At 35.0% G+C, this 15,823-nt stretch overlaps 1 protein-coding gene across 4 annotated transcripts in view; it reads right to left on the bottom strand.

Moving 5' to 3' along the window:
- SLC44A1 (solute carrier family 44 member 1) overlaps window positions 1–15,823 on the bottom strand; it is a 172,193-nt gene that overhangs the window by 65,261 nt on the left and 91,109 nt on the right. For all 4 annotated transcript variants that reach the window (XM_072959868.1, XM_072959870.1, XM_072959869.1 and 1 more), the window contains exons 5-6: window positions 7,662–7,755; window positions 514–683 (exon numbers count right to left, since the gene is read on the bottom strand). In XM_072959868.1, coding sequence (XP_072815969.1) covers window positions 514–683; window positions 7,662–7,755 — 264 coding nt within the window. The remainder of the gene's footprint in view (window positions 1–513; window positions 684–7,661; window positions 7,756–15,823) is intronic.

Raw genomic sequence — 15,823 nt, 5'->3', positions numbered from 1 at the left:
ATCTATTTATTGACCAAAAAGTTCAACAGCTAGCAAGTGGAGATTTCTTAATTTTTTCCAGCAATACAGTGATATTGTAAATTGTAGTAATGAAAAAAAATTACATAATCCAAAAGTAATATTATCAGAAATCTGTGTTCTATATGTGGCCTCTTCTTATAAGCAAGTAAGCCTTTTGGAATTATAATGGAAAACAAAGAGGTCTTGTTTCATTAAAAGAAGCCTCCTATTATCACATTAAAAGTTATTATGACTTAGTAACCAAAGTCTGGGAAAACACTAGTTTTCTCCAATGAGACAAAAAAGAAGGGAAATGAGTTTCAGATATCTCTCTCTATATATATTTTAAATATGTATATATTTATAACTATATATAATCTGAAACAATTATTTTGGCTACGGGAAATTAAGCAATTTACAAGTATCCCCAGCAGTACTCATATTTTGGTTAAAGGACAGAACAGTCTTCTACTGCAGTACTATGCAATAGCTAATAATGAGAAAAACAATTACCTAGTGATAACAAGCAAAGTCCCAATATAATTTCTTTGCTGGTCATTACTCCACTAATCAGCCTGTGTAAGACACTATTGTCACTGACAAAGGTGATCAGGGCCTCTGCAAACTTGGCATAGCAGGAAATGTTCACAGGAGCACAGCGATGGAAGAATGGAATAGGTGCACTGGTGACACAAGAAAAAAAAATCAGAAAAAAAATTACTCCTACTTAATATAAATGCCACATCAAACGCACAAATGAAAGGTGAATATGACTGCAATACACTCCACCCTCCACACATCATATGGGAGCTAAGAGCTGTGAGCCTAATGCTATGAAGATGACTGTCATGGGGCGTGATGCAAATCTTACCACAAGCCTTACCAAAGAGGGTGGAGTGCATATTCCAACAGAAGACATTACCCGCCCCTTCTGAAAAGAAACACACACACACACACATATACACAGACATACACAACTACCAAAAGCAAAACCAAACACTTAAAAAACTCCTCAGCCTACACATCTTTTAATCAAGGGGCAGATGACAAAACTTACAAACATATACTTCATTGAACTGAAAATGAATCTTTGCCATAAGCCATTTAAAAATAAAAGACACATGCTTTTGCTTGAAATGTGTCAGCATTAATAGAGTATTTCCTCTATGAGAACACCTTACAAAAACCTTGGATTAAACAAAGTGTTTGGGGGCACAAGCTTAATAACTCTCAAACAAATTAGTCATACCAAGACATCAACATACAGCATAATATGCAGATGTTCAAAACAATAGCTACGAATACTAACGTATGGAAAAACTTATCATAGTAAAAGGGAAGAAAAGAACCCCCAAATTTATATCTAATGTGATGACTGTATCTCTGTATAAAAGATATATATACATAAGAAGAGAACAGAAAAAATTACAAACAAATGAAAAAACTCTGATTTATTAGGGTCATGGGATTCTGGGCTATTTTCTTTTCTTCTTATATGTTGTTGTTGTTGTTATTATTATTATTACTATTATGATGATGATGATGATATTATTTGTGCCCCCCCAAAGAGGTAATCAATTATATCAGGCTTATACTGACTGCAGCTTTTACTTGTGAAGGAACATAACTATGTATGAACTGTGACATAATATGGTTTGTTATAACACCGTTCTATTTTGGCTTCTGACAGGGTAGTATACATCTAACAAATGAGAGATTTAATGCAAAGCTCTATGAACATGCCCTCAGTCGTAATTTGTTTGGATTCTAAAAGATCCCCTATGTGTGCCCATGCACAAACACATACCTATGTGTGTATTAAGGTAAAATTTAGTCATTACCAACATGAATCCCATATTTCTAGAATCATTTGTAGGACTATCAGTCACAGTTGTAACATAACATTTTTGACTGGACTGATATAAGTGTGTTCTCATTCTTGATTGGCACTGTATTTTGGTCAAATGATGAATAAGATTACATGGTTCAACACCAAATCCCAAGGTTTCTAATTTCAGCAAAGCAACTTTGTATGACTCAGAGCAAAATACTATCTCTGGTTCCTTCCTCAAAAAACAGTAAGAACATAAGTGAACTATATGTTGGTTTTCCTTAAATGTTGGTACATGAGCCCCACCGGCAGTAAGAATAAGCAACATCTTCCATGCTGTTAAACTTCATGGAGCAATAAAATAATACAATTTTAAAGATCTAACCTTACTTTAGTTAACTGCTTCAGAATAAAATGTATCTAAAAATAATGATGTGACAATATGACTTAAATGTTCATTTAAAAAAATTACCTCTTATGATATGTGGGTATATATGTGTATTCCTCCAAAACGGTGTTGGTTCAAGTTAATGCAAAGTTAAGATTTGCTGTTTTGTCAGAAACCGAAGAAAGCTAGAGCATTCTGAGTAATGCTTGAATTACAGGTATGTAAGTCATTGGTCTTTAACCAAAAGTGGTTTCACTAATGATTTTGAAAAGATATGAAATTACAGAATACTTTTAAATGAAATAGATTTACTTAGAAATATTACAGGAAAGAATAAAAAAAAAGATTAACTATAAGTTCTTAGTCAACGGAGGCTAATTTGGGACAGACAACTGTGTGGTGACCTACAACTGTTTTTACCCTGATGCTGTCTGGATACTGACCCTGTCAGCGTACCTGTCTAAGGACTTCTAACCACATTTTTAACTATAGGCCTGGTTCTCTATCCTTCAAAACTAAAGTCCTCCTTTGCTCCAAGACTATCTACATCCGCATCTGCTTGATCTATCTAACATCTCTGATGTTGTCTCTGTTTAACTCACTTGCCCTCAACCTTGACCACTAAGTACAACCACCTTAAAGATACTGATACACTGTTTTTAATATTCACCAGTTTTCTTGGCCCTGCTCTCCTGTCCTTTTATCCAGTCATGTAACCATGAGTGAACTTTATCTCTGTCCAGAGGTAGCTCCACCTAATAAATCTTCCCATATCCTAACAGCACGTTGATGTATTTTTGTCCTCAGAGAAATACACATCATTTCAAAAGAGAATGGAATCTAGGACGAAGAAAAGACTGAACTTGGGTTCAAAAGCCTTGGGTGATTCACAGCTGCGTGTCACTTCATATCTCTCTCAGTTCCTCCATCTGCTATCTGAAAGGGTAGGAGTAAGTCCTTCCTCTGCAAGCCTTTTAATAATAATAATAATAATAATAATAATAATAATAATAATAATAATAATAATAATAATAATATCCACCCATAATTTAATGATTCTACATTAATAGAAGCAGGATGCCCAATAGCTTTAGTATTTTTCTCCTTTTCAGACTGCTAATGAGGATAAATGATTTGAAAAGGATAGGATTATACTCTTAAAATTCTACTCTTTCATTTTAATTTACAAGGAAATGCTGAGTAATATCACCTCTGAACTTGCCCTGTCAAGTCACCTGTATACCATATAAATACTTGGCCAATTAGAAAGAGTACTTTGACAAGGAACCTTCAAAGAAGTGGAGCAAAACAACCACAGTCCCTTACCTTATAATTCAATCTATGTCAGTTAAAAACAAAAAACAAAAACCTGACAGCTCTAAATTGGAAGGTATAAATATAGCACAAGTTGATTAACTATACTGTATAGCTGATGGTCAAAGCCTGCTCTTAGTGGTAAGGAATATCAGAAATAGAAGGCAAACAAAAGAGAATATTTGGACATCGTATCAAAAGTGAAATTAAATACTTAGCTTTCAAGTAAAAAGTACTAGATTCCTTTGTTACTCTTTTTCTCAACTCAACTCTTTCCCAAATAAAAACAACTTGGCTAGCCATGAGTATTTAATACTTGAATTACTTCCTTATTAGAAAAATCTAAGTAACCATGGCATTGAAATGGTTTGTCTCATATTTTACCATTTAAATCCCATATGATATAATGAATTTAAGATGAAATGAGTTAGCTGATTTTACATACCTCTTGGAAAACAGTACTTCTGAGAACCTAGTATATGAGATCATTTCTACTTTAGTGCCTAACCTAAGTGACACAATTTGTTGCTTCTCAATTAAGAGGACACGTATAAAGAATTCTACTTATAGTAAGTTTTTCTACCTTCTGAAGCCCACAGAATATTGGATCTTTAAGTCACTGTCGTCCCATTAGGAACTGATGCTGTTTCACATTACTGAAACAATAGTCAACAAGAACAGAATGAATTTATACTGAGTCTTTTAAATATTTTTTTAAAATTAGCCACTCGTAGGAAAATTGTATCTTACCTTGGCAAACATATTGTCCATTTGCCCTTAAGCCCACACTATCACAGTTAACGAGCTCTGATGACCATGCCTAATATCTCTTGTCCATATGCCTTCGTGAGAGAAGGCAGAAGTTTTGCGTCTCATACAATTATTTTAAAACTTCAGGTTATAAATAAACAATTACACATGATTCCTAATTAAAAGTTTTATTTGATAAAGGATAACAATAAAAAGGTTCTGGCAGTATGTCTATAGCACAACAAAGGCAGAAAATAAGCAATCAAGAATCTAACGGCAACTTGCAGGGATTTTCACATATTTCATTTCTTTTCTCTCTTCTTTCATTCCTATACTCCTTTTTTCTCCCTTCAAACTAACTGTGCTATAGACTTTGTAAGATCTTAATTCAAATTCCAATTCCCAACAATCAGTTGTGCAGCCTTGGGTAACCCATTTAACCTCTCTTATCTTCTATTTCCTCATGTGTAAACTAGGGACAATATCCTTACAGGCTTTAGTGATGGTTAAATGAGATAATGCATGTGAGAAACTCAATATGGCGCTCGACACCCAGCAGATGATTTATAAATGTTATTTTACTTTGAATCCACCATTTAAAAAATACGAATAGGTAATATTTTTTCCTTGGCTATTAGTTTCTCATTTCCATATCACGTTATTAATCCCCCAATACCTAGTATTCTTTCTGGCATCGAGAAGTACCAAAGTAAGCATTTGATGAATAAACTGAATGTATGTAATGTTTCTAGTGTTGCAGTTTTCTCTAGCTATACCTAAATATTTAAGCATTTTAAGTATAAGGGCTGGCTACACTCCCTAATGCTACCATGCTTAGCATGTCAGAAATAAGAATTCTCAGTGTGGATACAATATGGTCTTTTCAAGGCATCTGCTTTTCAAATTCAAAAGCTCTTAGGAATAGTAACCATTTGGTAATTATGTAGCACTAGTGTTTTCCTGCAAATTAGTTAACAACTGCTTTTCTCTAAAAGGGACTCTACTTTCAGCTGCAGAAGGTGCCTGGGTACTCAAGAATCTTGGGGGAAAGGCGAAGGCTCTAGAAGTTGAGAGAAATAATACTCCCTAAGCCAAATGCCAAGCACAACAATGGCTATTTAACACATATTATCTTATTTAATTCTTACAACAATTCCATGGGAGAGGTAATGATACTCCCTTTTTACTTATGAGGAAACTTGGTTTACTGGGAGCTTAGCAGACTTGCTTAAACCGACAAATAGAAAGTGGTAGCAAAGAATTCGGCCCCAGGCCTATCTGGACTCAAAGTTTAGTTCTTTCTGTCCCTCTGCTGTGCTCCCAGAAGGACAGCAAACATGCTGAGGGCCATTTGCCTGCATCACAGGTTTGCCTAGAGCTGTCCTTTTTGTGTATATAAAAAAGTCAACCAAAGCATAGTCCCTCTACTGTTTTTAAGAACAGAGATTATTTAGATTTTATTCATCTTTGGAGATATGGTATCTAATACGATGTGTGGAACAGGGTAGTGTCCTAAGTTTTTTATTCAAACAAATTTATTCTTGTTTTTGGATCTTTTCACTGCACTTGCCAAATACTAGATGATGATATTTACAAGGTCCTAATTTGCTTTCCTTCTATCAACTGTTTCTTCTCTTTTACTTTCCAACAGGCTGAGTTCAGACAAAAATGATGAGATACTTAGACTGTAAAATACTAAGTTGAGTAAAACATGAGGATCTTTAAATACAGTATAAACATAGTATTGGTCAGTTTTCAGATGGAATAGGTTCATCACTGCATCTTGGATTACTGAGACATTAGTGGAAAACCTTGTTAGAAGCCGTGTGTCCATCTCTAAAACCCAAGCTCCTAATTCTATGTTGTGTCTCCTAGGGAATGCCCTTAGAACACTACATATGAGATGCATGTATCTGCAGCCAAGACCGGATCACCCAGTATAACCAGGAACATGCAGTCCTTTCAACATGATAGAGTTATAGTTCCGAGGTGGAGGATGTGCAGTGTGAACTGCTCCCAACCCCACCCTACCCGTATTACACAGGAGCTGACCAACTTCATTCTCACACCACAGCCTTTTTGTTAACCTTTTTTAGTATGTTTATGCCTTAAAATAGTGGCTCTATGCTCCAAGTATGCATTTAAAACAGGCTTTAGCAGTTGAATAGAAAAGAGAACAGAACTTCTCCTGTTTTTATGTTGATAATATCCTCTAGTCAAAGGACCTCCTTTCTCTACCATCACAACTTCCCTAACATTCTCAATTTTCATGAATGGAGTCTCCCTAACTATTGGTCTAAGCCCATAATTTGTAGGTCCCTCTTACTTAGTATCTTTTAAAACAGTCACACTATTTTTATGTCTATAGGCTTTAAATTTCAATTTCAACAGCAAGTTGACAAGACTAAAAGTGCTGGAAATCAATTAAACTAATATACCTTTGTCAGTTTTTCAACAAAAAATTTCAAATTCAAGTTAATGAAATAAAAGTAACCCATAAGGAAGACAAAGGAAACGAATCTTAAGATAAGTCCCAAAACTTTAACCAATAGCTTTCTGTAATATACTGAGAGACAATAAAAAGTGGTTTGATTCAGTATTCCTGGGCAGTACTCATCTCATACATGGTTAGTGATACACACTGAGGTTCTCAAGATCAGACATGTGCCAAATACTATATACCTAGTTCTGAGGATATATTCTACAATGCTTGAGAATGTATTTCCTTCTTTAAAAAAATCAATTTATAATTTTAAAATTTGCTTTATTATAACTCCTATGAGATCCTTCCAAACAAAGAACATTTCTTATTTCATCTTTGTATCCATTATGTGTAGTAGGTCCTTAACAATAAATGTTTGTTGAATAAGACAGACAGCTTATTATAGATGTGGCAAATAGCCTATTCTAGAGAATGTACCTAAAAGAGCCTGAAATAAATTATGAAGAATAATCACTGGAATATTTTTTTAAATTTACAAAGAAAGTTCAGAAATAATCCTGGTAAGTATTATATTAGTATGATCAACTTCAAAGAATCTTTGAAGACTGTGAGACCTGGCTTCTAATTTTGTTGTAGATTTTATAATGATTCAGTAGCTTTGTACACTTAAAAATTATGGCATTAAAAATAAGTGAGCCCCTAAGAGAAATTTAAAATATCTGAGAATAAGGAAAGTTGTTTGCCTGTGTCTGTGCACATGCGTGTGTTTTAAAATGATAGGAAATTCACATTGTCTTTCTATTACTACTTTAAAAATTCTGTTGTAAAAGTACCGGACTTGGGCAACAGGTGACTTCTCTCAGAATAACATAAACAATTTAAAATCTATCTACAAAAACAAAAGTCACAAGTTAACAAAATACAATAAAATTTACCTCGCTGGAACAGGTAGTTTGGGGCAAAGAACAGAAGCTTTTGAAGACGTAGTATATTCAGAAGGCTTTAGGTCATAGCTGCATAGTGCTGAGCCTGTGGAAAGAAAAGCTATATGTTAGCCACCAGAACAGAGTCTGAATAAATTCAATTTTATTTTATAGGTTAATATTGAGTTAACATACACAAGCATGAACTTTCAAACATTATAGAATTAATAAAGGTCTGACTTGGTCTATAGTATCAGTCCTCAATCATTTGAAATAGATTCTTCTCTGGTAACTTAGGTACAAATGTTAATTAATAATATTAAAGGTAATAACAGTAAATACCAGAATTACCTATATTGAGTGCCAAATGTCAGGCTCTGTACAAGATGACATATATACACACATTTTTTTTTCATTAAAGAGTCCATTTTCCATTGTAACTGACCGAACTGTGTCTAGGAATGTCTCCAAACAGAGGAAAAAAAGAAACATGATAAAATTCTCTTCTTGAAGAAACCAAGAGTTTTTGCCAGACCCAGGGCTTCTGAGGGATAGGCTGACAGCAGGCCATCTGAGGCTGGTTCTGTTCCTCACACAAGCTTTTCATTCCGAGGGGAGGGTTGGGATGGGTGTAGGACTGACCCTCCTCCGATCACACAGGGAACTCTTAGAAAGTCACTGGTGGGGTGAGCCTCTCTCTCATCCTACCTGTTTACTATATCATTTCCTATAACTCTATTAGGCAGGCATTATTAAGTGTACTTTATAGAGGAGAAAATAGAAGTTAAGAGATAAGGCAAATAGCTTGTCCAGGATGAGCAGTAGAGTTGGGATTAAACCCTAGATCTCTTTGACTACAAAACCCACCTTCCACGACACATGCCATCTCTCTTTCCTATGCTTTCCATTACCAAATATTTAACATTATTGCATATAGAACATATGCATTCAGATAATACATTACTTTATTCTTACTTAAAAGGCAAGAAACAGCAACTGTAATAAACTGAACAAACTGATAAAATCAGTAAATTGATCAGAAGATTCCCAGTTTTCAGATAGTTTATAACAGTATAAATTCAACCCTAGATTGGTTATTCTCTGACTACATGGCTAATAGATATCTAAATAATATACAAAATTCAGATGGATACAGTACACCAAATCCTTGATACGACTTACTTAACTGACCTGCTAACTTTGTAATATAGCAACTAGAATACTATAAGGTTCATTGTACAATAGATATTAACCAAAGAGATAGGCTTTAGTTCTGATTTTGCTGAGACCTACTATATTATATCATGTAAACTGTATTTCATTAAATGAAGTTCTTAGTAGGTTGCTAATGTGGTCAAATACTCTATTATTAAAAATAAGTAGAATAGCTTTGCATTTTATTATAGCAATAATGAGCTCTTACATTGTACCACCATGGAAAATGTTTAAAATATAATGAGGAGGCAGACTTTAACATTGAATTAATTATGGAAACATCATGTGAGGATGTGAGAAGGAACTAGAAGGGAATACAGAAAAAATATTTGTTGGGACAACAAAACTGGGAGATTTTATTTCATTTACATCTTGTCCCTTGACTCGAAAGAACTTTTAGAAAACCACAAACCTGCATTTAATTCAGTAATGCTGCCCCAAAACCAGAAACCGACTTGCTAAGTATTTGAATATGTGGGTCTCAATAGCATGTTTACGTAAATACATGTAGCATCTATTTAATATAAAAATTATTCAAGTAATTTGACAGTGTAAAATTTAAAGAGATATTTGAAAGTTACATGGCACTGTTCCTCAAGGTTCTTTAGCTTAAGATAGACCCAGTAAGAAACTAAGTTTCTGAAACTGTTTTTGATCATTCTCTTCCATTTTAATGACTTAATTTTTTAAGTAAAGCATGAATATTTAATATGTAACTCTTGTAAAATCAGTCTTTCATGTTTAAAGATAATGCCACTAGATTCTATTTATAGCACTTCTAGAGAAAACATGACAGCAATGGCAAGAAACATTTTAGATTAATTCTGTAATGGCGGGGAGTCCCATTATAGAATTGCTCGTGAAAAAACAGCAACGGTGCCAGTAACTGCAGAGCACCCAACGTGCTCATCAACTTCCTGATCTGAATTGTCAACTTACTTCTTTCAGAGTCCAAGATGGAATCGATTTGCACAATATAAAAGGCCCTAACTAAAGCATTTTGTGTCCATTCTGTCAAACACACTGGTCCATCTGAATTCAGTGAACATAATCTCCATCCCCACCCTTTTTTCATTTATAAAAGGAGGTCAGCAGGTGCAATAGAGTTCAATTTTATAAAGACTTTCCCAGGATAATGCTCAATGAAAGGATAATAGCCTTAACTCTGATGGTATTCTGGGACAGAGGCCAGTACTAAATAGATCCTGTACTAAACAGATTAAAGGGAAAAGATCTTTACAATGTGTTAGTAGTAACAATCAGAAGAAGCCTTATATTGCTTCCTGTTCAAAGGGTTGATGGACAGAGAATCCTCAGTGAAGAACATTAAAACAACCCAGAAATGGCCAATGTTTTACAATCGTTTTTCTTTTCATGTTTATTAGCTAATGCATTTTCTGTGAACACTTTTAAGGCAGTATCTATTTTATCTTTGTAATAGTAGCAGTATAAACAATATTTAGCCCACGATGTTTGGTTATAAACAGCAAGACAATGGTTTTCTTCAAATACAAAAAGCAGAGAAAAACCATGCTAGAGTAATGAAAAGTCTAAAACAAACAACAAAAGCTTATCTAAACCACACCAGAGGCAATCCATGCAACTCAGCCAGTGTTATTCAAATGCCATCAAAATGAGTGATCTTAGGAACCTAACTTGGGTATAAAAACATTTATCTTGGTAAACGATTGCTATAGCCCCCAGAATGTTTAACTACGTAATATTTCAAATGCCTTATAATAGTCAATTATTTATTCTTTTGCTCAATGTCACTTATAACAACTCCCCTAAAAGGTATGTTTCCATCACCATGCTCAAAATATTACAGATGAAAAAGTAAGTCATACTTCCAAGGCCTTAAAAGCCAACACTGGCAAACTTAGAATTCTTTACTCCTAGGTCACAATACTTCTTCTGTGTCATTCCTAATAATCATAATCAGACATGTATTCAATTAAGTTCAAAAACCATATGTTCCACAGATACTGCAAAAATAACACGTTTAAAAATAAATTTCATCACTCACTCTCCAAATCTGCTCTGCCCCCTCCCATGTTTATTCTACCCTGGTTAATGGCTCCACCATCCATGAAATCCCCAAGATGAAGCGTGGAAGTCATCTTCTACCTTCTTTATCTACCCACAGTCTTCCCACAGGATTCAAGACATTCAACATACCAAGTCCTGACAATCAGACTTCTCTGTTTTATTTCAGACCATCATGACCTCTTTTTGGGTCAGTTAAACTACCCTCCCGAAGGGTTTCTCACCTCCATGCTGTATACAACCATCAGAATGATTTCTGAAAACTGGTCATTAGTTGTATCACACCCCAGCCCTCAGGACAAATTCCAAACTCCTTGGCTTCAAGGCCCTCTTAAAGCAGGTCTCTCCCGAAAACTACAGCCTCATATAATAAACTACCTACAATTCTTCCTGTTTAACAAGCTTCCAGGCTTTTTCATATGCTGTCCCCTCTTCTTGGGCTGTCCTTTCTTAATTAGCATCTGAGTGAATGTTCAAAGTTTGAGCAGAATTTCAACAAACTACTCAAGCTTCATCTCCTCCATCAAGTCTTCTCTGATGCACCCAAGGCAAACTAATTTTTGCTTAGCTCTGTTATAAAACTTAGCATATTATCATGCAAATTTTTAGTTTACATATCATCTCTATTTTTAGAATGTGAGCTCTTTGAGAACTGGGACCATATGTCTTCAAAATATCAAGAACTCCTAACTCCTGGCACACAGACAGTACTCAAAAGCCATCTGTTGAATAAAACAGACAACCTGATTTAAAAAGAAAAAGAAAGACTTATTTTTAATCTCATATTTTGGTGTTCATGTTATATATAATGTTTATATAATTTTCACTATTCACTACAAAATATACTATCTAAAACAAAATTTCTAAACTGTGGCATTGACATTCTGGGTTAGGCAATTCTTGGCTGTAGGGGGCTGTCTGCAGGATGTTTAGCAGCACCTCTGGTCTTTATCCACTAGATGCCAGCAGCTCCCTGTAACCCCTCACCCAGTCGTGACCATCGAAAATGTCTCCAGATACTACAAAATGTCCTGGTGGTGTACAGGCATCAATGGCAGGTGCAAAATTGCCCTTAGTCAAGCACCACTGGTCTAAAACATCAAATTATTTGAAACAAAGAGTTGGTAAGTTGGGGGCTGAATCTTGTTTTAAAATTTTGTTTAACTTGCTACCACAGTAAAATTTGTAGGATACACTAAAGTTAAGGGAAAAAGATTCCTTAACAAGCATGCTTTAGAAGACTGTAGTTAATAAAAAAGAAAATCTTTCAGTGCAGAAGTTTTCATTATGAAAAAACAAATTACAATGCTATGTTAAGTTCAATGAACTTAATCCCTTTCTCTTCAATTAGGAAAGCATTATACATTTATATGTCAGAAGACAGCAAGACAATTTTCCAATTTCAATTTCCAGTAACCAATGAATAGCATGGACATATTGGCAATTCTCAAGAAGCAACACTAATCGGTTGGAGATATGACATCATCTATCAACCACTACTGGCACATACTGGGCACACAGCAAGTATTTGCTGAGTGAATTAACTCTGGACATCTATGTACAAGACTTCCACTAGGTACTGTGGAGGACAAAGAGTAGTTGGACCATCTACTCTAATGCAAGCTCCTAAAACATGGAAACTACATCTTGTTTTTGTCTCTCTGGCACATACTTAATGAGAACTAATTAATTATTTGTTGACTAAAGGAAGTACTTAAAATTCCATCAACAAATTTAAGGATTTTTTACTTCCTTTTTTAACAATCAGGTTTCCCTTGCTGGTCTCTGCCTTAGAGGCAATTAAACCAGTTGCTAGGGTTGTTCATTTCATTCATTTATAAATGATGTCAAGTCCAATCTTCTGATTCACTGTGGCCAAAAAGAATCCATATTAACTCTGTGGATTAGGTTACAGTGTTACTGACTGGTAAGAAAGACGGTAATAATCTGATCGTCTATTCATACTGACTCTAAACCTCACAACTAGATAACAATAATCAAAAGCCTTATTAGTATTCACATATTTTATCTGGATGGATCACACAGTCTTTCAAGGTTTTCATCAGTGACCACTGAGAAAGCACCAAAATGTATGGCTCTACTTAAAATGTGAACCTGGTCCAAATGGCTGTCATAAAGCTCTCAGAATTTATACAAAATACAGCACACTGAAGGAGCACTCTTAAATGGGGGTGCTTTTTCACACACTATAAATGGGACACATACAAAAGGAAAATAAGATCTCTGCCATTGTACTACTGTGTTACAGAAAACAAAATATACAGCATGTTATACTTTGATAAGAGTAATACAAAAGATAATAAGGAATTCCATGTAAAATATTAATACCAACTGAAAACACACAGTCAGCCCGCAACTTACAGGGGATTCTCATTTCTAAACTTCTGTTTAGAATGTAGACTGCACGTGCAAAGAATATAACCACATGAAAAGCATCTGCCACAGTGCACGGCACAAAGTGCACCAATACATGATATGCTGAAACAAAATGCAGGGCTCAAGTCTGACTTAACTGTACAGACACAGATGCCCATGCTGAACACAGGGACAGTGGAGTACAGTGTAGACTGGACTATGGGCCAGAGATGATTAGTAGAGCCAGAATTAGGGAGAGGGGAGAGGAGAGGAAGAATTATCTGAGCAGACTTTATCCTCCCTTCACTTTACCACCTATCGTGGTCTAGCTGGGCTGAGACGAAGGTCTCATGTAAAGCTCAAGTGAGCATCAGAGGGAGAGTGATTCCTTTTCCCCTAACAATGTATATATTATTTGAGCTTTCAGAAATGATAATAAAGGAGGAAAGAAATCTGTTAATCAGAAGCTGGAGGGCAGGAAAATTGGTGGATTCATGCTCTGCTGAAAATAAGAACTCAGATGGGAGCTCTCACCAGATGGTTTCAGTTTTCTCTGTAGGGCATAAGGTTAGGAAACAGGAAGAACAAGAGAGCTTAAGAGAAGAAAAGGCATGAATAATCACTTGGAGAGTGTGTGTAAGAGAGATAAATGAGTGAGGAAGATGAATTATTTAGAGATGAATAAAGAGAACTGATTTCACAGCAACTCTAGTCAGACAGACGCTAAACAATTTACCTGCTGGTGGTAACTCACATGGATGCAGAATTGAGCAAACGATAAAATGTGTTGAGAGAATGAGAAATTATTAAGTGGCAATAGAGATGAAGAGGGAAATTCAGTCTATCATTCTTTCAAAAAACATGAATAGCTGCTATGTGAGGTCCTACATTCAGGCTTGGATAGTCAGAGATGAATAGAGCATGATCCTGCCCCTAGGAAACTCATGCACTACTGCAGCCAGACAATAAACAAAGAGCCAAAGAAGTTTCATACTGAGTGCTTATGGTATCTGGCGACTCTAACTCTTTAAAGGCAATTGTTAAATTGTTTTATTCTCTACATCATATATTTATGATTTTTGTGTCATATATAAACTATGAACCATAATAATAAAATGCACATTTGTAAACCTACCACTCGATCCATGAACTAGAATTTAGACTTTTACATTCATCTGAAGTCTTCTGCCTTTCAAAGCTCTTTGTAATATGGCAGCATCTCCACATAACCAATCTAATTTCCAGCTATTTCCTCCAACCCTTCTATTCTAGTCAGACATACTTGACAGAAGCACCCCACAAACTTAAGTGTCCAAGAAAATTCCTCTTTCTTGTCTAAAAGAAACAAAGAATTGAGGAAATATTATTTTTTTCTAATAAATGCATCTCTTACATTACTACAAGAACCAAGAGCTTTCCCTTATAAAGATTTTAAACAATTTGCAGAGGTAATAAAAGTTCACACGAATGGATGGTTAAGTGCTAAAAAGTACTTTCAAATGTTGTCATGGAAACTTAAAACTCTGAGAACGATTTATATTATCTTTTCATCCTGGTAAGAAAAATGCTATTTTACCTTGCATTTTAAAGTAAGGTTTAAATGATCATTTAAAACGTGACTACCCAAAACAGGATCTTTCTCTTTCAGGAAATTTTTTTTTAATTGAAGTAAAGTCAGTTACAATGTTGTGTCAATTTCTGGTGTACAGCATAATGCTTCAGTCATACATGTACATACATATATTCCTTTTCATTATAGGTGACTACAAGATATTGAATATAGTTTCCTGCACTATACAGTATAAACTTGTTTATCTACTTTATATATAGTAGTTTGTATCTGCAAATCTTGAACTCTCAATTTATCCCTGCCAACCCTCTTCCCCCCTTGATAACCATAAGTTTGTTTTCTATTTCTTCTCTTTCAGGAACTTGTAAATTGTGGTAAAATACACAAAATAAAAATTTTGTTAAGCATTAAGCACGTTAACAATGTTGTGCGACCATCACCATCATCCATATCCAGATCTCTTCATCTTGCAAAACTGAAACTCTTTACATATAAAACAGTAATTTCCCATTTCTCTCACTCCACAGCCCCTGGCAACCACCATTCTGCTTTCTGTCTCTGTGAACTGGATTACTCTAAGTATCTCATATAAGGGAATCATAAAGTATTTGTCCTTTTGTGACTGGCTTGTTTCATTTAGCATAATGTCTTCAATGTCTATCCATATTGTGGCATTTGTCAGAATTTCCTTATTTTAAAAAAAGTGATAAAAACACGTAACGTAAAATATACCATCTTAACCATTTTTAAGTGTTCAGTAGTGTTAACTATATACACATTATTGTGCAACAGATCTCTAGAAATTTTTCATCTTCCAAAACTGAAACTCTATATCCACTAAACACCATTTTCCCATTTCCCCCTCCCCTCAACCTCTAGCAACCACCATTCTACATTTACGGAGTCTGACCACTTTAGATACCTCATGTAAGTATAATCATGCAGCATTTGTCTTTTTGTTACTGGC

Source organism: Vicugna pacos, chromosome 4 (genome assembly GCF_048564905.1).
Source record: "Vicugna pacos chromosome 4, VicPac4, whole genome shotgun sequence".
NCBI classification, from domain to species: Eukaryota; Metazoa; Chordata; class Mammalia; order Artiodactyla; family Camelidae; genus Vicugna; species Vicugna pacos.
The sequence above is the reverse complement of the archived record's forward strand: the minus strand, read 5'-3'. Positions and strand labels throughout refer to the sequence as shown.